General features: G+C 36.1%; 2 protein-coding genes across 3 annotated transcripts; one reads left to right on the forward strand and one right to left on the reverse strand.

The window, feature by feature from the left end:
* On the forward strand, positions 1-19,571 carry COPB2 (COPI coat complex subunit beta 2). Of its 2 annotated transcripts, XM_083364324.1 has the most exons (22): positions 1-88; positions 1,988-2,125; positions 2,500-2,586; positions 4,520-4,646; positions 6,377-6,525; positions 7,288-7,434; positions 7,752-7,851; positions 8,682-8,824; positions 9,032-9,231; positions 9,557-9,667; positions 10,050-10,138; positions 10,228-10,334; positions 10,659-10,802; positions 11,143-11,273; positions 11,930-12,137; positions 12,807-12,917; positions 13,339-13,553; positions 15,037-15,129; positions 15,212-15,392; positions 15,481-15,546; positions 17,402-17,491; positions 18,679-19,571. In XM_083364324.1, the coding sequence occupies exons 1-22, from the start codon at positions 86-88 to the stop codon at positions 18,769-18,771; spliced, it is 2,733 nt and encodes a 910-aa protein (XP_083220450.1). In that variant the 5' UTR covers positions 1-85; the 3' UTR covers positions 18,772-19,571. The 2 variants fall into 2 exon arrangements, 1 of the variants encoding a protein (XP_083220450.1); XR_014492717.1 differs by lacking the exons at positions 15,481-15,546; positions 17,402-17,491; positions 18,679-19,571 and having other exon boundaries at positions 15,017-15,129.
* On the reverse strand, positions 19,119-25,952 carry MRPS22 (mitochondrial ribosomal protein S22). Its single transcript, XM_083364330.1, has 8 exons — positions 25,823-25,952; positions 23,376-23,539; positions 22,868-23,032; positions 21,576-21,722; positions 21,024-21,107; positions 20,259-20,404; positions 19,549-19,657; positions 19,119-19,260 (listed from the first exon to the last, which is right to left on the reverse strand). Exons 1-8 carry the CDS (start codon positions 25,938-25,940, stop codon positions 19,159-19,161), a joined length of 1,035 nt encoding a protein of 344 aa, XP_083220456.1. The 5' UTR covers positions 25,941-25,952; the 3' UTR covers positions 19,119-19,158.

Below are 25,952 nucleotides of genomic sequence, written 5' to 3' on the forward strand. Positions count from 1 at the left end.
CCGGAAACTCCACGTCGGTGAATTGAGTTGGGAACCGACCTCGGCAAGTTGGGTGGCCTGAGCAGCCGACGCGGGAGCCAGCGCTATGGTAAGCTGGAGCCAGTCGAGGGTCTCAGAAACTTTTAGTGGAGGCTTCCATATAAATAGTAGGCCGAGAGGGGAGAGGAATGTAGCTGGATCAAACAAGGGGTCGGGTCAGGAATACGTCTAGAAAAGACTTGGCTTGCTTCCACCTCCATTCATGCAAGAGCCTCAGTGTTGCTCTTCCAAACGGTTGTTTGTGTAGGTCAGGGGTCGGCAACCTCGGCTCTTTTATGACTCGTGGACTTCAACTCCCAGAATTCCTGAGCCAGCTATGCTGGCTCAGGAATTCTGGGAGTTGAAGTCCACGAGTCATAAAAGAGCCGAGGTTGCCGACCCCTGGTGTAGGTTAATCGATGGAAGCTCGGGAGTGTTCATGAGGCTTGCAATAAGCAGAAATCCAACCGTGACGGTAATACTGTATCTCTTGGTCCGAACGTACGGCGAGAGAAAATCCGTTTTTGAGGATTTCTCTGCAAAATCTGTTTTCCCTGGGGAAATGGCAACGCTGTTTTAAGTCGATCGGGAGAGGAGAACGCTCGTTGATTCTGAGCTTGATTTATTTCTGCCAATTTGCCTTTGCAGGAGATGCTGATGCATCAAAAGAGGCCCGCCTGGGCTCATACGACTTGAAATTTTTCGGTTCTCTTTGTTATGGGTGAAAACATATTCTGAATCCTGTTAGAATTGTCATCTCTGCTCTGAGAGGGTTTAACTGCCAACGACGGCATACCTCCTGGGCCAATCTTTAGTTAGTTATCCTACCTGGGAGTTAGCTCATTATCTGTTCCAAATGTTGCTGGGAAAAGGACAGGCCTTAAAGTACATTTTCTGTTATATGTACATAATATGATTATGAATGTTCAACAATGCTGCAATTGTTGCTTTCATTCATGCCCTTTCAGACTGTGTAACTGAGGCTAACCCAAGGATCAGTATTGACAGCAGAGAGTTTTCTGTTTCTATTTATTTCCATCTAATGGCCATCCAGATATTTTCAGCATGGATATGATTGCCTTAATGTACACTTATTAAACCAGGACTAAAAGATAAGTGCTGGTGCCCCATAGCTAACTTGTAAGTTAGGTTACTGGTAAAGTTGCATGATTATTGTAATAATACTCCTTTACTTGTTCAAAACAAAATCTGCATGTTCCAGAGCTGAAGAGATAGAAATGCATATGCTTTTTGAACAGATGAGAGATGTTTTGTTTTATCACTGAGCAGAATGAAACTGCTAGTTTATTTTAAAACTGAAATATTGTCATGTTTGATCCAGTACCATCAATTCTGATTAGTTCAACCTTTTCAGAGTGTTCCTTTTTTGTTTATTGTATTTCATTTTCAGACACAAGTGAAGGACTAGAAATCTGGAACATTAAAGCATAAAATATTCATGCTTTGTCAATGACCTTTTTTCTCTTAATAGTTATGGTTATATTAAAGAGGCATCTCATTTTTTAAAAAAATATTTAAGCTTTTACCTTCAGTGTGGTTTTAAAGTACTCACAAGTTAGAAGCCTCTTGGTTCTATTTGTACAGTTGTATTCCTGTCCATTTCTAGGAGCTGCCCCAAACTATTTTTAATATCAGTTCTGTAATTGTTCTGTAGTGCCATCAGTCTTATTTTGATTAATCTATATAGATAGTGAGCTCCTTTTATGTAAAAATGAACGTTTCTGTGGCGTCAGTGGCAATATTTGCTTGCTTGCTTTATTTTATGGCCTGGGGTTCACAAAATGTTTGAGCAACTTCAAACATCACCTGTATGAAAAACTAATCTGGCTCATTGCAGAAAGAATAATGATATATTACATAAATATAACCAAACTTTTATTTTCATTTTTTAATAGTATACGCAGATAGTTTGTGTTTGATATAGCCTAATATATCTTCCTCTCTTTAGCCTCTCCGACTTGATATAAAGCGGAAACTAACAGCTCGATCTGACCGAGTGAAGAGTGTGGACTTGCATCCCACAGAACCATGGATGTTAGCTAGCCTTTACAATGGCAGTGTTTGTGTTTGGAATCATGAAACACAAGTAAGCCTAATATTAAATATAGTTGGTAACCTTATGAAAATATAATTATTATTATGGAAGTAGATTCATGCAAAAATAATACTCTCCTTGTGTATGTTTTTCTAAAAAAATTCATTGTATGCAATACATTTTTTAATTAACTCTCATGTCCTCCCATTAAAGGTTTCATTTGTGGTATTAGTATTTTTCCTCCTCTTTGGAGGCATATAGAAAATTTTGAATTATTTTTTCCCCAAAATACCAGGTTTATATAGCATTAGAACAAAATTATTATAAATTTATGATTCTAGCCTTACAATGCTATAACTTACATGACAAACAATAACCGTTTGAAAAATCTATTTGTGTGAAAATAATTAACATTTTATTTTCAGACTCTAGTGAAGACTTTTGAAGTATGTGACTTACCTGTCAGAGCAGCTAAATTTGTGGCAAGAAAGAACTGGGTTGTTACAGGAGCTGTAAGTTGTTCATTTGTGTCATATATATTTCTGAAAGTCTATTGAGATACACTATAGTTTACTTAAGTTAGAGATCCTGAAGTTCAAATTTAACTGTGATAACTTTTTATGTCCAATCATACTTTATATCCACAGTTTAACATTTAAAATATATGTTCTCATCTTTATGTGGAAATTTAGGATTCTTAGTTTGCCTGCACTTCTGGATTTTCCCCAAATTAACTGTTGACCAGGTTTTGTTTTAATATCAGAATGAGAATGGCTTCTTTGACAATCTATATCAGGGGTGTCAAACTCCCGGCCCACGGGCTGGTTTCATCATACTGAAGCTGTGCCCACTGCATTGCTGGCAATGCAAAAAGAGTCACGTTACATCGTGACATATCACGTGACATGACAATTTTGACACCTGTGATCTAAGCTGTTTAACATGTCTTTTGTTTATAAAATGTAGTTCAATATTTTTTTATTATTTCTAGTGTGTTGATATCCCTAAAAAGGGGAAAATAGAAGAGGCAAATGAAAAAAATACTGTGTAACAAGTTATTTGATTAGGTTTTTAAGCACATCATTATAAAACTTGGTCACAGAATAATATTAATTTAACTTTCCACAATATTGATGGACATCAATTCATAAACATAATACAATGTAATAACGATATAATCAGACATCAGACATTTGTATGGAAAAGTACATGTTTCTAGCCTCTAAAGTCATCACAACATTCCTTGTATTTTTATTTATGAAACAGTCAAGGGGGTAGCATATATTGTTGTCTTATTCTCTGTTTGCTGTTGAATGCTTCATTAAACATTTAGTCATTCATCAAATTTATATGACCTTCCATCTCAGAAAAAAGTGACTCAATTACCGTGCATGCTTTTGTTATATGTCACTGATATATTAGCGGTCAACTTGCAATTTCATATTTACTCAGAAATCCCTTCATTCAAAAGTTTTCATTTTATCATACCCTCTTAATGTGTTATATGCTTTTTTTAAATTCTAGCCTAGTGAAGACTTTTTTGTGCCTGGCCTGGGATTTATGTTTTATTATTAGGAATGCTTTTTGTTCTGTTTATTTATCTATTAGAGTATTTTAGTCTGGTCTGTCTGTCTGATTTGACATTTTCATGGAGGCACAATGGTTCAACAGTTACAGATACTGAGCCTGTCAGCTGGAAAATGATGGGGTGAGCGCCTGTGACTTGCTTCAGCTCTTGCTCTTGCCCATCTAGTAGTTCAAAAGCATGCAAATACAAGTAGATAAATAGTTACCACTTTAATGGGGAGGTAACCGCATTCCGTGTGGCCTATAGTCATGTTGGCCACCTGACCACAGAAAGGTTCTTTGGACAATGCTGGCTCCCTCAGCTAAGAAACGGAGAGGAGCATGGCCCTTAGAGTTGGATACAACTGCACTGACAAAACTCTTATCTTTTACCTTTTATGTTTTTTAAAAAAATTCTGGACTCTGCTCAGTTTGTTAGCTGCGCATTGGAGTTGAGCAGCTAAAAAATACAAATAAAATTATTTTTTCAGTATTTCAATAGTCCTGCTTTTTTTATACATTTCATATGTTGCTACACACAACAGTAAGGTTTCATAATACTATTTCTCCATTACAAGTATCTTCCCCATCACCTCCTCTTAATGTGCACATTTCATTCACTCTGTTATCAATTTTATAACTTTTATACATAAATTATTTACTTTTGCTGACTGCAGTAACTGTATTCCAGTTTCTTTCACTCCTCTCATTTGCTTCAGTTTCCATTTTCTCCCAGATTCCACTCTTGATATAACTGCAGTATGGTCTTTGAGAACATTTCACCATCCTTGTATGCTGCACTCATTTTTTTCAGTTGTTCATCATGACAGTTGAATCAGTGATGCTTTTACTTATTCATTTGATTTTGTTTTCCCACAGGATGATATGCAAATTAAAGTTTTCAACTATAATACCTTGGAAAGAGTACATATGTTTGAAGCACACTCAGATTATATTCGCTGCATTGCTGTGCATCCTACACAACCCTTTATTCTAACTAGCAGTGGTAAGTATATCAAGATCCGCCCCAAGGCCTCTTGTTTGTGGAGTTCCTCGGGTCGGTTCTCTCTCACCTCCTGTTCAACATCTATATGAAGCCGCTGGGCGAGATCATTCGTGGTTTCGGGGTGGGGTATCATCAGTATGCTGATGATACCCAACTTTTTTTCTCCACACCGAACCAACCCAGTGATGCCCTCGCCGTGATGTCCTGTTGCCTGGAGGCGGTCTGGGTCTGGATGGGGAGAAACAGGCTTCGTCTCAATCCTGCCAAGACTGAGTGGCTGTGCATACCAGCATCTTGGGTTAACCAATTTATTCCATCGCTAACGATGGGGGTGGGGTGTTACCCCCCCGTTGATAGGGCTCGCAACTTGGGCATCCTCCTGGATTCACGGTTCAGTTTTGAAGATCACATAGGAGCCGTGACCAGAGGGGCTTTTGCCCAGGTTCGCTTGGTGCGCCAGTTGCGACCTTATCTGGACCGAGATGCCCTACACACAGTCACTCATGCACTCGTGACCTCCCGGTTAGACTACTACAACACTCTCTACATGGGGCTGCCCTTGAGGACCACTCGGAGGCTTCAGCTGGTGCAGAATGCAGCCGTGCGAGTTGTGATGGGGGTTTCCCGATACTCCCATGTAACACTTCTACTCCGCGAGCTGCATTGGCTTCCGGTTGCCCTCCGGGTGAGATTCAAGGTGCTGGTGATGACCTATAAAGCCCTAAATGGCTTGGGTTCGGGATATTTGAGGGAACACCTGCTGCCGGCATCAGGTTCCCTTCGTCCTGTGCACTCCCACAGGGAGGGCCTTCTCAGGGTGCCGCCAGTAAAAGACTGCCGGCGGATAATACCCAGGGGGAGGGCCTTCTCTGTGGGTGCGCCTACCCTTTGGAACCAGCTGCCCGTGGTTGCCGGGACCTGAAGACCTGGCTCTTTGAGCTTTCCGGCCCAGGCTGAGAGTTTTAATTGGGGTTTTTATATTTCTATTCCAGGGATTGAATTTAATCATTTTTAATTGTTTTTTAATTTTTGTATTGATGTTTTAAACACCTTGTAAACCGCCCTGAGTCCTATGGGAAAAGGGCAGTATATAAATCTAATAAAATCTAAATCTAAATCTACTTTCTTGGCAGTCCCAAAGGTGCTTTTTCTAGAGGCAACTGGACTTTCTTGTTTTTCTTTGAAGACATTTCACTTCTCATCCAACAACCTTCTTCAGAGCTTGAAGAAGCTTCTTGGATGAGAAGCAAAACATCTTCAAAGTAAAACAACAAAATGCAGTTTCCTCTTTTGGGATAACCATGACTTGGATGACTGAGAATCTCCATAGACACTTTCTTGGCAGTTTTCTTTACATTCACTAAGGTCAAAACCTCTTTTTCTGAAGGTTGAAGCATGATTTTGTAATTGAATAACTCAATACAGTTCCATCAAAACTACAGAATGCCAGTATTTATAGTTGGATACTTGATGTATTGTCTGGCTTTCATCCCTTTTGTCAAGTAGATTTTCTAAATTTATTTCTAAATTTTATACACACACACACACACACACACACAGAGAGAGAGAGAGAGAGAGAGAGAGAGAGAGAGAGAGAGAGAGAGAGAGAGAGAGACCACTTAGTTGCTAAGTTAAATTTTTCATTCTAGTAAAAATGTGCAATTTTTGTAAAGCGGGTAATAGTAGTGATAGAAAAATTTGCAATGATTTATGTTCTTTTTCTCCCGTAGATGACATGCTTATTAAACTATGGGATTGGGATAAAAAATGGGCCTGTTCTCAAGTGTTTGAAGGGCATACTCATTATGTAATGCAGATTGTCATAAATCCCAAGGACAATAACCAGTTTGCTAGTACCTCTCTGGATAGAACAATCAAGGTATAATATATGAATAATGAATTTTTCTTTGGAAATAGTAACTACTATCACTTGGAAAGTCAGAATTATTAATTTACAGTAAAATAAATGCATTGCTTTGTAAATGCTTAACTACTTCTGTAGCAGAACCGACAACTACCAGATTTGAAATATTGATTCATACCAATGTTTATGCTGTCATATACAAAAACCTAGTTAAACTAATATATATTGCTTAAATTTCATATTGAATTTACAGAAGTTGATTATCAGTAATACACATCCTCTTGGTTACTTTTTAGTATGTTTAGTGCATTAATACTTTTCATTGGTTTGAAGTTTTTGCTTTAATTAGCTACTGCTTGGGGGTTCGAGGTATGGATTGTGAAGATTCGATATGATAGCCAAGATTAGCTTCTCTTGATGCAGAAAGACTTAAGAAAAACTTCTTTTGTGAATGCCTTTTCTTGCATAAGCTTGAAGTTATTTCAGCAAGTTCATAATTTATTCAATTTTAGTGTTTATTTAGAAAACTGAAGAAACTTCTAATATAGTAAGATTTATTTTACTATATTTATTTATTTACTATTTATCTAATATAGTAAGATCTATTTTTCCTTTCTGATTTAATTTTACCCACAGGAATTTGAGCAGAATATTATAAACTTAATGTAGCTGAAGGTTTCAAAATCACTGTTTGTATCAACTTTATTAACTGGTGGTGGTACATGTACTATGCCTACTGTGTTTTTTTAAGAATCTGTAATTTCATCTTTTTGCAAGGTGTGGCAGCTTGGCTCTTCTTCACCCAACTTTACTTTAGAAGGGCACGAGAAAGGTGTAAATAGTATTGATTATTACAGTGGAGGTGATAAGCCTTACCTAATTTCAGGAGCAGATGATCGCCTTGTTAAAATCTGGGATTATCAGGTATATCATATTATTTCTAAACCATTTGGGGGTGATAGAAAATAGCTGGACATGCTGGGTTTTTTTTAACTGAAAACTGGATTTATGGTTATGTTTTGTTATTTAGCTGAAGATTATTGTTGTTGGAGAATGCTAAACATGTTTCTGAAAACTGTCATTGTATTATTTAAGAGTCATTGAGGGTTGGGCAGCATATAACCTTAGTAAATTATTATTATAGATATTATTTTAACTGTGCAACTGAAACTTGTGATGATAATCCATGATGATTCAATGCAACTGAATCTTTATCAATTATTTTCTTTTTTTTCTTCTAGAATAAAACTTGTGTGCAAATTCTGGAGGGACATGCACAGAATGTTTCTTGTGTCAGTTTTCACCCTGAGCTTCCTATTATCATCACTGGCTCTGAAGATGGTAATCTAGATATATATTTATGAAACTAATTTAACATTTTGTTTAGAGTATTAGATTATTCACTCCACTGCCATATTTTATAACAGTAACAAATTGAAATGTCTATCACAATCATACTGTACTGTACACATTTTTTTTGCTTTAAGATTATGAATTATTCAAATCCAGATTTCATTGGAATATTCCTGATTTGGTTGTAAAAGAAACCTAGTAATAAATCAGTATAGGTTTATTTATGGTGTCTATTATGAGTTATTGTTAATGCTTCTTTCTTCTAAACATTACTTATAAAAAACCTTTTTTATGCACATAGGCCTATATTAATTATAAACAATAGATTTCCCGGGGGGGGGGGTATTAACATTTGACTTATAACTATGTTAAGTTCAGGAAAGATCGAAAAGACTAATTCCTGTAGAACTGGTTCTGTGAAGAGCTTTCCATAAAAGATTTTTAAGAAATGCTTAAACATTGTTGAATAAATGCATGAATCAATAAATGGGTTTTGTCCATTTCCATGAGATTAGTTTAGATTGTGATTATTTAACAGTAACAATTCCTTTTAAAATAAATACTTAGGAAATATAATTCCTTATTAAACACTTCTGAGATTTTTAAAAAATATTTAAATATTTTATTAGTGGTTTATTAATGATTAGTCATTTTACTGATTATTATCTATGTTTCTGTATATAAGCCATTTCAGGAAACCATAGATTTTTGTTCTTGTTGAAAGTGTTTAAATAATATTCTATATAATAGTTATGTTGATCATAGATCAAAATTATTTTTCTTCTTGTTCCCTCCCATTTTTAAAAAAAAAAATACAGGAACTGTTCGCATCTGGCATTCAAGTACTTATCGTCTGGAAAGTACTTTGAATTATGGCATGGAACGCGTATGGTGTGTTGCAAGCCTAAGAGGATCAAACAATGTGGCCCTTGGATATGATGAGGGTAGCATCATTGTCAAAGTATGTTTGTCTTATAAAACCTATAACTGATATCCACCAAGCTGAATGATTGCATATTTTTCATAACTGAGAAACAGACACTAACTGAGCATTTGGGATTGGTGATTTTTATTACTTTTTGTAAATGTCATAGATGTAAGCAAATTGCTTTGGAGAAATGTATAGGATGTTTTATTCTATTTTCATTTTAATTTTGTCCTTTATTAGCTTGGTCGGGAAGAGCCAGCCATGTCAATGGATGCAAATGGAAAGATTATTTGGGCCAAGCATTCAGAAATTCAGCAAGCTAATCTCAAAGCAATGGGAGATACAGAAATCAAAGATGGGGAGAGGCTGCCTCTTGCTGTGAAAGATATGGGCAGCTGTGAAATATATCCTCAAACTATTCAGCATAATCCAAATGGACGGTAAGGTTCATTTTTCAGAAGGTTTTGGGGAAAAGGTTTGTCTTAAATTATATGTAGAGCCAAAAGCATTTTAGGAATATACTACATGGAACTCTGTTACTCTGAATTACATCATCACTGCCAAGCCAGTTTGATTGACATTGATAAGAAATAATTTTACTTTACTTTTTCACAGTTCTGTTTGAGTGTACCCAGTACGTCGTGCATACAAGACTTGTACCCTACCACTGTTGTTTTATATATATTTTTATAATACCTTTTTTGAGTCTTACAGACAAACCATTTTTATATGGTTTACTAATGCTGTTATGTTTCTGTTTTTCAGATTTGTAGTAGTATGTGGGGATGGTGAATACATCATTTATACTGCTATGGCACTGAGAAACAAGAGCTTTGGCTCTGCTCAGGAGTTTGCATGGGCACATGATTCTTCTGAGTAAGTAAAGTAATCCCAGTAAGAGTTTTGTGTATTATATTATGTGGCACATGAAACACCTCAGTTAGAAAGTATAATGTGTATCTGAAACAACTACTACTATTTCTCAAATAAGTGTGAAACATATGTGAAAAATGTTAAAAAATAAATTGTAATATTCAAACATTTTAATAATGGTTGGATATTCTAATTTTGGGAAGGCATGCATGGCTGATGGGTTATACATAATCCATGTCTCACTTATTTCATTTGAGCCCTGGAAAACATGAATAACTTAATGATGTGTTTGAGCAAACCATAGGCATTCTGGGTACCTATTGTTGCCTGCTTCTTATTATATGTGTTGGCATGTTGAAGTTATATTGAATTCTTTTATGTGCAGGTATGCAATCAGAGAAAGCAATAGCAGTGTCAAGATATTTAAAAACTTCAAAGAGAAGAAATCCTTTAAACCTGATTTTGGAGCAGAAGGCATGTTATACATATAATGCTTAGCATTCTATTTAATTATATGGAGCATTTTCTAGAAAAACACTAATTCTTATTTCCTTTTGATACAGGTATATATGGTGGTTTCTTATTGGGTGTCCGATCTGTCAATGGTTTGGCATTTTATGACTGGGAAAATACAGAACTGATACGCAGAATTGAAATACAGCCCAAACATGTAAGTTGTTATTTCAACTGAATCTCATTCATTATCTAAGAATCTCCTAGATTTTAGAACATTGGTGAAAACCTATTTATTTGATGAAGCCATGGAGGCTGGGTTGTTATAAGTATCCTTCCAGATGAATTGGTCTTATTCTAATGAATGTGATTCTTGATTTTTATATGCAGTTATAATGCACAGCATGTTTGAAGAAAATTCTTTAAATTTAATAAATAACAGTATTAGTACTTACTGAATTTTTTAAAGTTTTTCTTCAAATGCAGAATATTCAGCTCAATATACTTTTCACAACCCATGGCTTCTGTTGTTTCGATTTAGATTTTCTGGTCTGACTCTGGTGAACTTGTCTGCATAGCTACAGAAGAATCATTCTTCATTCTGAAATACCTTTCTGAAAAAGTTGCAACCGCACAAGATACTCATGAGGGAGTCACTGAAGATGGCATTGAAGATGCCTTTGAGGTATTGGTACAGTGGAATCTGATCCCTTGTCAGTACATGTTGTATTTGTATAGATGTATTTTCCTGATAAAATAAGTGAATGGGTAAATCAATATACTTGTGAATTTCTGCTTCATAATAAGATATAAAACTATATGGGTAGCAAATGTTCATCTTTGCTTATTATGTCACTGTTTTAGCAGAATACTCTTCAATTTGGCAAATTCGTATTTTAATTTCACTTCAGAGCTCATGAAATAATGCATTAATTTGCCAATATGGCTAAACCTCTGCTTAATGAATCATTTTGCTGAATCTATTGGGATATTACAGAGTGTAAACTCTTTACCTCTTCCACTAGGTCCTTGGTGAAATTCAAGAGATTGTGAAAACAGGACTTTGGGTGGGAGATTGTTTTATATATACAAGCTCTGTGAACAGGCTGAACTATTACGTTGGAGGAGAAATTGTCACTATTGCACACTTGGACCGGTAAGCATTCTGTAGATCATAAGATATAATTTTTGTTGATGTAAAGTCATTCTGCTATTGGGCCTTCTATCCGTTCTTAATGGACAGCCATATGGTCCTTAGGGTGATTTCCAGATTGAAATAATGTCAAGAAAACTGCAGTTCTCTAGTCTTGATGGAGAGAAGAGAAATGTTGATAGTGAGGTGTTGGAGTCTTAGTAGACTCTAGTAAAGGTGTTGATGGTGGCAAGATTCCATAATCCTAACTCTTTATTGTTCATTCACTGTAATGCAGAAGACTCAATATTTTACACAATTTTCCCCTGGTATGTATTTTTTTAAGGAAAAGGAATAATTCTGGATATTTAGAATTACAGCAAGTTGCTTTTTAATTGGTTACTTGGAAGAAACTTTTCCACTATTGTCAGTGCCTCAGTATATTTATTATGTTTTGATAGTTCCTTATTGTTCTCGGTGGCTGTGCAAAACATTGCTTCATAACAGACTAAGAAGTGGTATTTAGACTTAGTCATAATTAGAACATGCTTGCTGATGCAATTGGCCTATTTACATTAGATAAATAACTATTCTAATCTTTCTTATTTCTCAGATTCAACTATTTGAAACTTTACATCTGTACTAACATACTTTCCTCTGTCTTTTTTCATTTCTTAAAGAACAATGTATTTATTAGGGTATATCCCCAAAGACAACCGGCTTTACCTTGGTGACAAAGAATTAAATATAGTGAGTTATTCCTTACTAGTCTCAGTGCTAGAATATCAGACTGCAGTCATGAGGAGAGACTTCAGTATGGCCGACAAAGTTCTCCCTACAATTCCAAAGGAACAGAGGATCAGAGTTGCACACTTCCTCGAGAAGCAGGTAAAATCGTTTGCCCTAGTCTTTCAAGTCTTAGTTGTAGTGGAATTTTATGTTGTGAACAACCAGAGGTTTTGTTTAAAATTAAGATGTCCCAATATTCTTTGCTTTTGAGGATGAGGAAGGAGCAATTATGAACTCAGAAAATATTAGATATATTAATTACCAAGGAGAAAACCACACTCCTACCAACACTGTCAGGACACAAAAATAATGAAATGTCTACAAGCAAACAGGCAAATGCAAAGAGCATCAGGGACTCCATTGTGCATTAATAAGGCAACAGTGTTATCAGAAAGGACAGGACATTTTCAACCCTTATATGTAATACCTGGCTGTAAAATAGGTATAATCAGGCTATTTTATTCCTTACTTTTGGAAAAGTGATCTGTACTTCGGCAATTTACAGTTAGAGTTTGTTGACACCACCTTGGTATGCTTGGCGTGCTAGAAATTAAGGGGAGGAGGGGGACTAACATGCAGCCTGTATTGAGCAGTCTTGTTTAATGTGCTAGCACTGCACAGCTGCATATTTAGCAAAATGGAAACTATATAGCAATTAACATTTAACACTTAAATATTTGAAACTATAACAGCGATCAGGGTAAAGGACACTTTTCTACTGTATAGGATGTTAAGAAAACTCTGTCACTAACAAGTTGCTGTGTTTAGGGTTTCAAGCAGCAAGCACTTGCCGTATCAACAGACCCTGAACATCGTTTTGAGCTTGCTCTTCAGCTTGGTGAGCTTAAGATTGCATATCAACTTGCGTTGGAAGCAGAGGTATGTTGGTGTCATCTTAAAAATATCGTAGAAGTACCCCATCTTCTGGAACAGAATCCTCCACAATATTAGATTGGCCCAATTCCATTTGCTTTTTGGGAAGCAATGGAGAATGGGTGTCTGGAGTAAAGATCATTGTCTTTGTTTCCTCTGTGAGAAGATGTCTTCCTCAGAAGAGAAGAGACTTCCTCAGAGTCTCAGTAATTTACTGTACATTTTGAATTTTGTTTTTATTCTTATTACTGAACTGTTCAGAGTCTATCATAACTGGAATTGCATATAAGCCTATTAACAAAATAAATGTTTATAAAAGGAAAGGTGTAACGAAATTAAAAAATATCAGCCGTAGGAGAACCAAATGATTTTCAAAACCATTTAGCATGTATGATGCTCAAAAGATGAAAATATTTTGTTTCTATAGTCTGAGCAAAAGTGGAAGCAGCTAGCTGAACTTGCTATCACTAAGTGCCAGTTTGGCCTTGCCCAAGAATGCCTGCATCACGCACAAGACTATGGTGGCTTACTGCTTTTAGCCACAGCTTCAGGAAATACTAATATGGTGAACAAGCTAGCTGAAGCAGCAGAAAAAGATGGCAAGAACAATGTAGCATTTATGAGCTACTTTCTGCAAGGAGAGTAAGTATCAAACATTATGTCATATTCAGTAGCGTTTTCCAAGTATCCTCAAAAAATAAACATTAGTATTTAGAAAATACACAAAAATCTCTCTTTTTCCCCTCTAAACCTATGCAACCATAGTCTTGTTGGTTCTCTAGAGAAAGGGTGAAAATGTTAAGACAGCTGTTCTCAGTGGCCGGCAATTGGGTGTTCTTAACCTTAAAATAAGGGACGTGGTGGCTCAGTGGGTTAGGATGCTGAGCTTGTCAATCAGGAGGTCGGCAGTTTGGCGGGTCGAATCCCGAGTGCCGCGTAGCAGAGTGAGCGCCTGTTATGCGTCCCAGCTTCTGCCAACCTAGCAGTTCAAAAGCACGTAAAAAATGCAAGTAGAAAAATAGGGACCACTCCGGTGGGAAGGTAACAGTGTTCCGTGTGCCTTTGGCGTCTAGTCAGGCCGGCCACATGACCACGGAGACGTCCTCGGACAAGCGCTGGCTCTTCGGCTTTGAAACGGAGATGAGCACTGGCCCCTAGAGTCGGAAACGACTAGCACGCATGTGCGGGGGAACCTTTACCTTTACCTAACCTTAAAATAGCTTACTTTAGCACATGAGTAAACGGACAACTCACTCAATGAAAGACTGAAACAAGGTTACTAAAACATACACCCCATGACTATTTAAAGTTTGGGAAAACCTGACACAAATATTAATGTAACCATAGTATTTGTCTTTCAACTTGGCCAGCAATTTTGTTTATTTTTTTTATTTTTCAGTTTCACATTCTAAATTTCTATAGTTTCCAAATCTGGATAGGTAGATTTTATACCCACAAGAGCTACCTTTTCTTTAACTTTAGACTTTAACAAAGTCTGATCTTTGCGGGATTACTTCACAACAACAAGATGCCACAGAGAAGCAGCAACTTCTAGTCCAGTGTTTCTTAAATGTTTTCTCTCAGGAACTCCCACCACTTTTAAAAATTATGGAGGACCCTATGTTGTCTGGGTTATATTTATTAATATTTTATCATGTTAAAAATTAAATTGACGCAGTTCCGAGTCACTTGATAGTATTTTAATATTCCATTATTTTTCTACATAGGCACTCATATTAAGAAACACGGTTCTAGTCAATGCTCACTTTCTTAGAAGTGTTAGACCAGGAGTTTCTGTCTCCGTGTTCTAATAGGTCAGGCTTATACAGATAATAGGTGGCAGTGCTGCAAGTATCAAGGTGCTAAAGCCTAAAGTACTTAATAAATTAAGCCTGCACTTTAAATTGTACCAGGAACTGAATTTGAAATAGGTACAGGCAGGCAATATTATTGTTACATGCACCCAATGTCAATAACCCATACTGAAACAATGATAAATAGGTTTCTTTTGATGATATCACAGATTTTTGCAGTGCTATAGAAATATTGTAGGCACACTTTTCATACTTCTGTTATATTACTAATTTGTCCTTTTTTTAAAAAAGGAAGTTCTGTTTCATTGTAGGCTTGACCATTGTCTTGAACTTTTGATTAAAACTGGACGATTGCCAGAAGCAGCTTTCTTAGCACGAACATATTTGCCAAGCCAAGTTTCAAGGTAACTGAGCAGTGAAATTGGTTTTTCATAGTATAAATATTTTGTTCAAAACTGAGCTGCTTGCATTGGTAATCTGTTTCAGAGTTGTAAAACTATGGAGAGAAAATCTTTCTAAAATCAATCAGAAAGCAGCTGAATCCCTAGCTGACCCCACAGAATATGAAAATTTGTTCCCTGGATTGAAGGAGGCATTTGTTGCTGAAGAATACATAAAAAAATCCCAAACCTTATCACGGCCAGCCAGTGAATACCCTCTAGTTACTGTAAGTTGATGCAAGTTACCAACAATTTTAGCAATCTTGAGAATCAGTAAAGTTCTGCTTATGCATTATTAATTTTTGTTGTTGTTAGCCAAATGAAGAAAGAAATATCTTAGAAGAAGCCAAAGATTTCACACTGGAAAACAAAGTATCAGAGGTCAGTATTAATAAATCTGAGGATATCACACCTTTTAGAGAGCACCAAGGAAAGCAGGGCTGGACAAATTGCCCTCCCCTCCAAAAAAGGCTTTTAAGATAAATATTTTGTGAAGCTTTGTATGATTTCCAAATCCTTTTGCAGTTTTTCCAGTAGGAAAAACAAAGATTGTGAGAGAAAAAAATATAGAAAAAAAAACATGAGTGTTCTCACCCTTTTTAGTATGGTCCCCAGGATTGCATCACTCTGCAGAAAATAATGCCAATCCTGATACAAATAAATTCTTTAGCATTTCAAAGCACACTGTATTTTTAGGGGTTTATACAGATGATTCCATTTATACAGCATTGTAGAAAGCAGTAGATTGTATTTGATAAGCAAGTGTGCATTCTTCATTTATTTTCCTCAGAATTGTTTTAGTTTGAAGTATCTTGGCTATTCAGATCAACTAGGTATTCAGAATGATAAATTCTTAGTCCAATATTGATTACTTAATGTGAAGATTTTAAAGGTTCTGCTATAAAAAAAATATAATCATTAGACTGCTCTCTGGAAAAAATCAGGTTTTAATACATTTCTGGAGGCTATAAAAAGCAGGCTAAAGGAGCCTAAACTCAGTGCAAAATGTATTTCACAACATGAATACTATCAATGAAAAACAATTATCTTTTAGCTACAGCTTGAAAGTTTTGTATATTTAAAAATAAAGTACTTGATATTGGACTATAAAGGTACTAATGTCCTTTCCCATTAATAGTTTTTTTTTAAAAAAAGATTCCAAAGAGCCAACAAGAGTTGGAGAAGTTTTCCACTAGACTAATTTCTTATCCTGTCTCAGCCATACCCAACTACTTAGAAAACAACAGAACTGCTGTGACAATGTCTTTGTTTATCATAGATGGAACAGGCACAAACCTTCCCTATACAGGTCACAACAGTGGTCATCTATAAGAATAACCAATGCTGTGTTCATCCCATATAGATTGAAAAGCATCTAGATCAGACATGTCAAACACAAGGCCCGGGGGCCGGATCAGGCCCGCAAAGTGGTTTCATGCGGCCCGCGAAGCCATCCTGGAAACAGTGAGGGAACGGCCCCCACTGCCTTGGCCCTGGCCCAGAGACCCTCCTTCTGCCAGAGACCCTCAGATCTGTCCCACTCCTGCCCAGGCCCCCATAGGCACCCTTGATGCGAACGATGTAGAGCTGGCCACACCCACCCAGGCCATACACACTTTAGCCACGCCCACCCAGTAGGCCACGCCCACCCTGGCCGTACCCACCCGGCCCCCTGAGGGCAACCGCAATGCTGATGCGGCCCTCAATGAAATTGAGTTTGACACCCCTGATCTAGATAATGATTGTAGTTGCCATAATTATGCAATTGATGTAAATTGGCTGGATAATGTAACACTGAGCCAGTTTGGTATAGTGGTTAAGGTACTGGCATAAAAACCAGGAGACAGAATTCTAATCCCTCCTTAGGTGTGAATCCCAGTCGGGTGGCTTTAGGCCATTTACTCTCAAGCCAACCCAACTCACAGGGTTGTTGTGGGAAAAATAGGAAGAGAAAGGAATATTAATAGGTTCACTGATTTGGTAATTAGGGCGGGATAAATCTTTAAAAAAGTAATAACACAAATTGTTCAAATTACTTTAGAAATAACAGAAGGTGAAATTCAGAGTAAAATTTTATTTTGTGCTTCTGAAGTACACTGGATGGATGGTCTAAAAAATTGGGGTTTCGCTGAAAGTTCAGTTTATGTTAGAACAGAATGGCTATGGTACAGATAAGCACAAGTATACATTATTTCTTCATTATATGGGGGGGTCGGTTTCTTTTTTTTATCATAAGGAATCAGAAGACGAACCAGTGCCATCTCCCAGACCTGTAGTAGAGCCTCCAGTTGCTGGAAAGGTTCCAGTTGAGATCAAAGATGAAAAGGTAAATTTACTATACTAGAAAGAAAGGAATTAGAAGTTTGGAAGTTCTAATCCTACTACACTTCTGTAATTTCCTTCTTTCAAGTTACTGTGATAGTGTCAAAATTAAATGTTTTGTAAGCTATGCAGAGCCAAGTCAGTATAAATTGACTGCTAGCCAGTAAACTTTTTAATGTAAGTTGTCCCTCTATTTAGAACACTAATACATCAGTTTTTTTTAAACATTTTCTAAAATACTAATTAACTGCCTTCAAAGAGCAGTGGTAACTAAGATAAACAATATTTTTTGAATACAGGCTAACTTTATTGTGTTCAAATGTGAGCTCTAGCATGTAGCTGCAATCATTGACTTGTCCTAGCATAACATCTTCTCTTACATTTTAAGTACTATCTTCCTCATTAATGGTTTTAATCAGCTTTAGGTATGAAACTAAGAAAGTATATATTAATGTTTTTTAATTAGTGTTTTTTCTAATATATTTATTTTCCAATTTGTTCCTAAGAAAGAAACTATTTTAATATGGTTAATCGTATCTGTCAACTGATTAATGAATTTCAGCATTGATCCAGCATAGTAAAAAGCTTCAGTAATTGTAGTTAAAAATATTAGGACTAAAATGGCTTTATTATCTTACAATTGATCACGAATTAATTTTTGTATGCCAAGCATGATAAAAGACTTTTTTTGCAAGATTTTAATTATTATCATCTGTTCTACATATTGCTACACTGTTGATTTAATTCTGATATTCTGTGGATCGTAGCAATCCTAATCCCTTCCAACTATTTATATAACTATATAACTAATTGTGTCTGTTGAATAAGGACTGTATACTTTTTCTAACAAGTTAGAAGTTTCCTGTTTATTTTGTCTTAAGAGTGGTGCTAGCTGCCGATGTATATTAACAATCAAAGGTAGATTATAACCCTTGATTTATAAACCACTTTTCAAAAAATATAAGAGCTATACACAATTAATTCATGGCTTTTCCTTGCAAGATAGCTCTGTTGTGAAGAATTTGGCTTGATTTAAATTTGAATTTAATTACAAATAAGATCAATGGCCATATAAGATAGTAGCGCTGTCAATAAGACAATTCATCTTTAGAATCATGACAAAATAATGGGTCTACTTTTTTGCTAATAAGATATCAGATTTTTTCCCCAACTACTTTTTTCTTGTTTTAGGTTTTACTGGACCTGGATGTAGATCTGGATAACTTGGAATTGGAAGATATTGATACCACCGATATTTTTCTGGATGAAGAAATGTCTGACTGAACTTTTAAACTGATGTGCATTCTCACACCTAGTTATGCTTGACAATGTAGTCTTGTTGAAAAGTGACTCTTTTTATATTTAAGATGGAAAATAAATAGGGACAGTATTTTACAGTACAGATTGAGATTTCTCCATTGTAATGTAGGCTTCCTTAGATAAAGTAGCAAGCTCGCATCACATGATCAAACAATTCTCCAATAAATGTCTTGGATTCCCTCAGTCTCTGGTGTATGAAGGTTTGATTTAAAATAAAAATGAAAAAGTAGGCATACTAGGAAATTGTGGAATAATTAATTTTATCATACATGGTATAAAAATGTTCTTTTAGAGCTTTATGTACATTTTTCCTCCTTTTTCATACATTAGACATTAAATGATCTTATTGATCTAATCACTTTGTGAAGCTGCAGACTTAGGTGAAGGTGCTTGATAAGCCTGTAGGATAAGTTCAATGTAGCCGGCTCTTGATGTTTCTGCCTTTGCAAATGCCTGTAAAAAAATTAAAATGATAATCAGGTATCCCATATAATTTTGAAAATAACATTCTGGACTCTTATACTAAAGCAATTGGTAAATTTGTGTGGCTAAACTTCTAAAGGAATTGACAGCTAATATGGTGAAAAAAATTACACAAGTTTAAAAACAAATTCTGAATATGAATAAACTGCTTTTATTTCAACAGCCACTAGGATGATGCAAAGTTGTGACTCCCAGCTGATGCTGATATATGCATTTTCTATAGTCAACTTTTTTACATTCACAAAATGTATATTATACCTTAATTAAATCTATCCCTTGGATATCTTGTTCTTGTGCCTCTCTTGCTGATTCACAATCAGGATGGAGCATATGGTGTAGGGTAATTAAATTTACAGCATCTTCAAGCCTGAAATTCAGAAGTTCATTTGTAACAACTCCTAAATAGTTTCACATATTTAATTTGAACATTCAGATTATTAAGAATTCAGGAGGTGGCTTAATGTTACTAGCTTATAGCGAAAGAAATACTGATGAAAATAAGCCACTACTATGTAGGACATAAACTTTTATTCAAAAACTGAGCTTCTCTGTAACTTCAGCAATCCACTGTTTTTGCAACAATTAATACATAAGATAAATCAGGCAATTATTTATGAAATACTTGTAACAGTAGCAAGAAAAACTTGAACTGAATTCTGAAATACACTTTTTCATACTAACAAAAATATGCTCTCAACTGAAATTCAACTCCTAGGGATTATACAGAAATCAGATTTCCAGCAGCTGAATATAAGAGACTGCCAATGTCAACCAAAAGAAAAAGCTTCACAGTCTAGCCCAGAGCAGTGGAATTTCTTGGGGAACTTCCAAGAAGTAATAATCATCTTAGCTTTCAATCTGAATAGATATCATGGATAAACATGGCTCACTTTAAATACAATATTGCCAAGTGAAACAGTTTAGTGAATTCCTTTCATACAGAAATATTGGCTTACCAAAGTACTTACAAATTTCTTTGGACCATGTCTAGTAGCAATCCTTCTGTTTTCTTTATATTTACAAGGTACCAGACCATCCCACCAAAATATTTCGTTGAACGCAGAAGATCGTACTTTCCATGTTTATCAATATCCTCGTATGTCTCGTGATGCATCTGTTCAGATAAGCATATTTAAAAATCATAATGCATTTCCAGAAATGTACAATAGGGAAATTTAGCCCACTTTTTAGAATATATATAATCCTGCAGTACTGCAATGTGACCTATGCCCTCATCTTAGTCCATGAATGAGCTGATTGAACAAATGCCATCAAAATAAATATACTGTATGATGCACTTACTGAAAATATTGAACTCGTCTTTCTGAGCAGTGATTGCAAAGCATACTTCAAGAGGTCACTAATAACCACAGGTATAGCAAATGAATTGCAGGCCACTTACATGTTTTGTAATGTAAGTGATCATAAGTCTACCACAGAAGTTCCTAAGGGTTTTGCCAACACACTTCCTTTAAGTGCAATCTTAATATGCACACATCTATTAACCACCAAAATGAACACAAATGTTTCTACATTGTCTAAGAGTTTCTTGGACTCTCACAGGATAGAAGCAAAATACAAAAAAAAGTGAAGCCAGATTAATAAGGTTTAAATGAAGTTCAAATCTACTACAAATACAAATAGTGCTGAAGAGTTCCCAAATTTTCTTTTACAGTATTTTGGAGAGCAGTTCCTAAGTTCCATCTCTCCATTGAGCAATACTGATAACTCACTCTGATATAATTAGCTGAATCTGGCTCAAACTGCATAAGACAGCGATCAAGGAATTCTTCATGACGGTCCTGAAGAAACATAGTCTAAAACAAGAAATATTGTACAAAAATGAAAGGTAGCACTTCATGTCAAAAACTTTGATTTAAATTTTCCACAAAGCAGTTAGGAGAAAACCCACTTCTGCAGTAAGATTCCAGGAATAAAAGCTATTCAGGTGTGTAAATCAAGTGTTCAAATGAAGGTAAACAGTCCCAGTTCCACCAACTGGAACTGAGAACCATTAGTATTCCTGTATTAATACTATATACCAGTAGTTTAATGTCAACTTACTAATCAAAACCTTAAATTGACAACTTATTTTTAGTCCAGTTAAACTAGAATATAAGACTGAGGGATATTCATACTCACTTGCTAAATTTAACAAGCTGGAATTAGGTGCCTAATAATTTAAAAGATAATGCTAGGCAATTGTCCCCAAATAACAGGTATCTGATAAGCCAACTGAGTCGCCCTAAAGACTATGAGAGGAAAATTAATGTTCCTGTATTTACCACTGCACAATTTTTATTGCTGAATATAGATGAAGGGACAATTTTACGGCCTTGTTTTGGGAAGTAGATCTGTATCATCCTGTCTCTTTCCTCCCAGGTGGCCTTGCGTAATACTCCATTTGTTTCTCGAACTACAATGAATCGTTCCTGAAATTGAAAAATAAAACATTAAGTAAGCTACAATTTTATCATGGTGGCATTAATTCTTTTCATTTTAAAGTAGACAAGAATTAGTATAAATTTTAAACATCAACTGGCTTTTGAGAAATTCCAAGCAGCTATTTGAATGGGTAACATTCAATGGGTATCCATGATACAGCCAGTCATAGCACTCACTTGAAATACCCCAATGTTATTTCAATGGGAAAATTTAGAAACTAACTTGCTGGCTCAATTCTTCTATAATAACTGATTTTTGTCTTTACAAAACCAGTGATAAATAAGATAGTGACAAATTGGAAAATTAGGCACTGAGGTCTCGCATAGAATTCAGTAGCCGTCTCCAAACTCTTGTCAGCAAATATTATTACAGATAGTCCCTGCCTTACAATTCGTTTAGTGATTGTTAAAGTTACAACAGCACTGGAAAAAGTGACATGACCATTTTTCACACTTAACGACCATGACCATGATAATGTGATCAGAATTCAGATGCTTGGCAACTGGCTCAAATTTATGACAGTTGCAGTGTCCCAGGGTCACGTGACACCTTACAAGCAAAGTCAGTAGGGAAGCCTGATTCACTTAACAACCATGTTACTAACTGTAACAACTTCAGTGATTCACTTAACAACGGTGGCAAGAAAGATAAAGTAGGACAAAACTTATGTCTCACTTAGCAACAGAAACTTTGGGATCAATTGTGGCCGTGACGCAAGGACTACTTGTAGTCTATTTTAAAACTAACTGTACAAGAGATAGTCTTGTAATGCAAAGATGAATTCTAAATATTCATTATGCATACATTTGATTTCTTCTAACATCTTGCCAAGAAAAAAACAGGCAATTCGGGTCTGGGGGGGAAAAACCTAAAGAACTAATCTAAAGTATGGCTCAGCCGAAGTCAATCTTATATTCTATGGGAATACAGTGTCACAAAGCGGCATGCTTTGAAAAACTTTGATTTTTCATAAACCCATGAGTGATATGAAAAGCCTCAGTCACTGAAATTAGTCCTTAAAATAAGCTATTAAGCTACTGCTCTGTGTACAGCACCGCCTATACAGTGAATCAGAAAATAGGATTAAGCCATACATTTCAGAGTTATTACCATGGGTATCTAAAAGACTTACACTGTGTGGGACATCATATGTTAAATCAGTAAATACATATTTATAGGGCTCAAATCCATCAATTATCTTGTCCTCAGCTAAAACATCATCAATTGGTTCCCGTTCATTCAGTACAGGAGGCATTTTGAGATACTCTTTAGCCTTCTTAAGAGCTTGTGCTGAAGCCTAAGGGGGGAAAAATAATGTAAATAATTACACATACAAATCAACACATCTTCTATTTATGGTCATAAAGGTAAAGGTTCCCCCGCACATGCGTGCTGGCCGTTTCCGACTCTAGGGGCCGGTGCTCATCTCCGTTTCAAAGCCGAAGAGCCAGCGCTTGTCCGAGGACATCTCCGTGGTCATGTGGCTGGCATGACTAGACGCCAAAGGCGCACGGAACACTGTTACCGTCCCACTGTAGTGGTCCCTATTTTTCTACTTGCATTTTTACATGCTTTCGAACTGCTAGGTGGGCAGAAGCTGGGACGAGTAACAGGCGCTCACTCTAGAACAGTTAAAATACCTCTTCCAGCTGGGATTCTGTCATGACCTTGTATACCGGGGGTGTTAGCTCTTGTTTTCTTGCTTTGAAAATCTTCTGCAAATCTATCCCTGTCATCTTGGAGAGTAAGCTCTGAACTTTTTCATCCCTGAAACAAGGCTTTGGAACATCTGTTTTGGTTTCTTCTGTAAAACAAGTAGTTCACAAAAAATACACAAATGCTAGAACACAACAGCAAAACATTATATCATTAAAAAATAAACTTTTAAAAGTTTATCAACTGTTAGCTAAAACCCTATATGCAACTGGGGATAAGCACAAATAAATACAAAGTAATTATATTATAAGTTATTTATAGATGGAGGAATCATACTGTAGGTAAAAGGCAAGAAGCTATGGGGACAAACAGAAATGTATGGTTTGCAGGGTTCATTCTGGAAAGGCAGGATGAGAAGCAGACACTTCATATTGCTTAATTTGTATTTTCCATCTCACTAATCCCAAGAAAGGAAAAATACATGCATTATTTCCAATTCTCTCCCATTCTAGTGTCATCCTGGGAGACAAAGTATACTCTGACAAAGCCTCTCTTTTTTCTTTTCCATCAAATGGAGTAGCTATTGGGGTAGACTTTTTTATTCACCGCAGATGACACTATATAATCTATGGTTCTTAAGAGTGCTTTCCCAAAGTATAAGACAGATGCTGGCTTGAAAGTTGCAGCTCCCTCATAGCTGAACGGCACAAAGATTTCATATTTCAAAGATCTAACTTAATTCTATACAGCAAATAAATAGTATGAAAAGGATTTCATACAGATTTTTAATCTTGATTAAAGAGGTGTTGGAGTCCAGGATACTATTAACAAAGTAATTTTTCCCTGAATATATCCAAACAGACATGAATAAAATGACTTACAGATTTAAAAACAGTAAAAATAAAGTAAATCACTATACCACATATGTGATTGTTACTCATAATTTGTCAGTAGCTACAGAATACTATCCTACTTTATCTTATACAGGTAGTCCTCAACTTACAACCATTTAGTAACTGTTCAAAGTTACAACGGTATTGAAAAATGTGACTTACAATAGATCTTTGCTCTTATAACTGTCACAGCATCACCAAGATCATATGATAAAATTCAAGCACTTGGTAGCATCCAAGAGTCATTTGGTCATCATTTGCAACCTTCCCAGCCAGCTTCCAACAAGCAAAGATAATGGGGGAAGTCAGATTCACTTAATGACCAAATGATTAACAACTGCAGTGTTTCACAGTGATTTGCTTAACTATGGCAAAAAGGTTATAAAATCAGGTACAATTTACTTAACAACTGCCTTGCTTAACAGAAATACAGGACCCAATTGTAATTGTAAGTCAAGAATTATACGTAAAGCAAAAGAAACACGTCTTAGGGAACTACATTCTGATCTGACTTCGGGCTCATGGACTCTAAAGGCAAACTGCTCAGAATCATACTGATGACTAGATGACCATAACATTTTCAAATGACAGCATGCATGAAAGCATCAGGGTAGACATGGCAATATATACACATTTCATGAATAAATTCTAATACTAAAAGATCATTTTTAGACCTTAGGTTTATTGTCCTTTTACACTACACTTTAGTAAGTCTACTTGAGCAAAACAGCATTTTTTTACTGAGATTTCAGTTAAGCCTTCTCTTTTAGTTCGAGATCCATAAGAGCCACAAAAAATAAAAAATAAAATAACAGTATATATTATGATGGATAAACATAGACTGGCTAAGCAGCTTCCTGTCTTCACTGATAGTTTTTACATTTTTACATCCTACTATCATGAAGTTGTATGTTCCAATAAAAACCACAAAAATATTTCCCATTGATATTAATTGAACTGCCAAAATAGCAATGAGATCAAAAAGAATAAACCCAATGAAGTGAAACTTGATCCCATTGAGATGAATAAGGCTTTAAGGCATATTGGTCTTGAAAGAAATCGTTTCAGCTTTGACAAATGAACATTTTCTCCAGTCTGACGCCTTCCGAGGGTCTTGTGCTTCAATTCCTGTAACCTAGGACTACCATATTTGAGCTACTAAAATATGCCATCTAACGACAATTCAGATTTTTGCTGCTTAAATAGGATCGCTCCAGATGATTTCCAGTAAGCTGATAGCAAAGTTATGGGTGCCTAAACTGAGCAACCAGATGGGATTGCAAAAATCTGGACGGTCAACAATGACAGCAAAGTTTATTGTATCTCTTTGCTGCTACTTAATGGTCTTTTGGATCTTGCAGCCTGAATCTGGTAGCGCATGAAATCTAATAGTTCGAGCAGAGAAAAGGAGGGTTTAACGCAACCATAGTTTGTTCGTATCCTTTCAATGAGATTGCTCCCGTCGGAATACTCTCACCTACTCCGCCATCCCTACATCTGAGGAACGGTCACTACCTAATGCCCCCGCCAAAACTAACCTGCACGGGGGCCTTCGCAAAACTCCCTCCATCCCCACGAGGCCCTTAGTAGACACCTTGGAAGCAACAAGGCCACCCTCCCGCTTCTAACGCAGCCGGCTACTCCAAGCGAAGCCATGCTAGATTGACC

The sequence above is a fragment of the Vipera ursinii genome, assembly GCF_947247035.1.
Source record: "Vipera ursinii genome assembly, chromosome: 5".
Classification (NCBI taxonomy): domain Eukaryota; kingdom Metazoa; phylum Chordata; class Lepidosauria; order Squamata; family Viperidae; genus Vipera; species Vipera ursinii.

Excerpts from the sequence above, each read along its gene's own strand:
- MRPS22 (XM_083364330.1), bottom strand. The coding sequence starts at position 25,940 with ATGGCTTCGCTTGGAGTAGCCGGCTGCGTTAGAAGCGGGAGGGTGGCC. Across the intron at positions 23,033-23,375 it reads CAGAATCCCAGCTGGAAGAG|GCTTCAGCACAAGCTCTTAA; the intron begins GTATTTTAACTG and ends TTCCCCCCTTAG. Across the intron at positions 19,658-20,258 it reads GACATGGTCCAAAGAAATTT|GCTTGAAGATGCTGTAAATT; the intron begins GTAAGTACTTTG and ends TCTGAATTTCAG.
- COPB2 (XM_083364324.1), top strand. Across the intron at positions 12,918-13,338 it reads AACTTGCGTTGGAAGCAGAG|TCTGAGCAAAAGTGGAAGCA; the intron begins GTATGTTGGTGT and ends TTGTTTCTATAG. Across the intron at positions 15,130-15,211 it reads TTGCCAAGCCAAGTTTCAAG|AGTTGTAAAACTATGGAGAG; the intron begins GTAACTGAGCAG and ends AATCTGTTTCAG.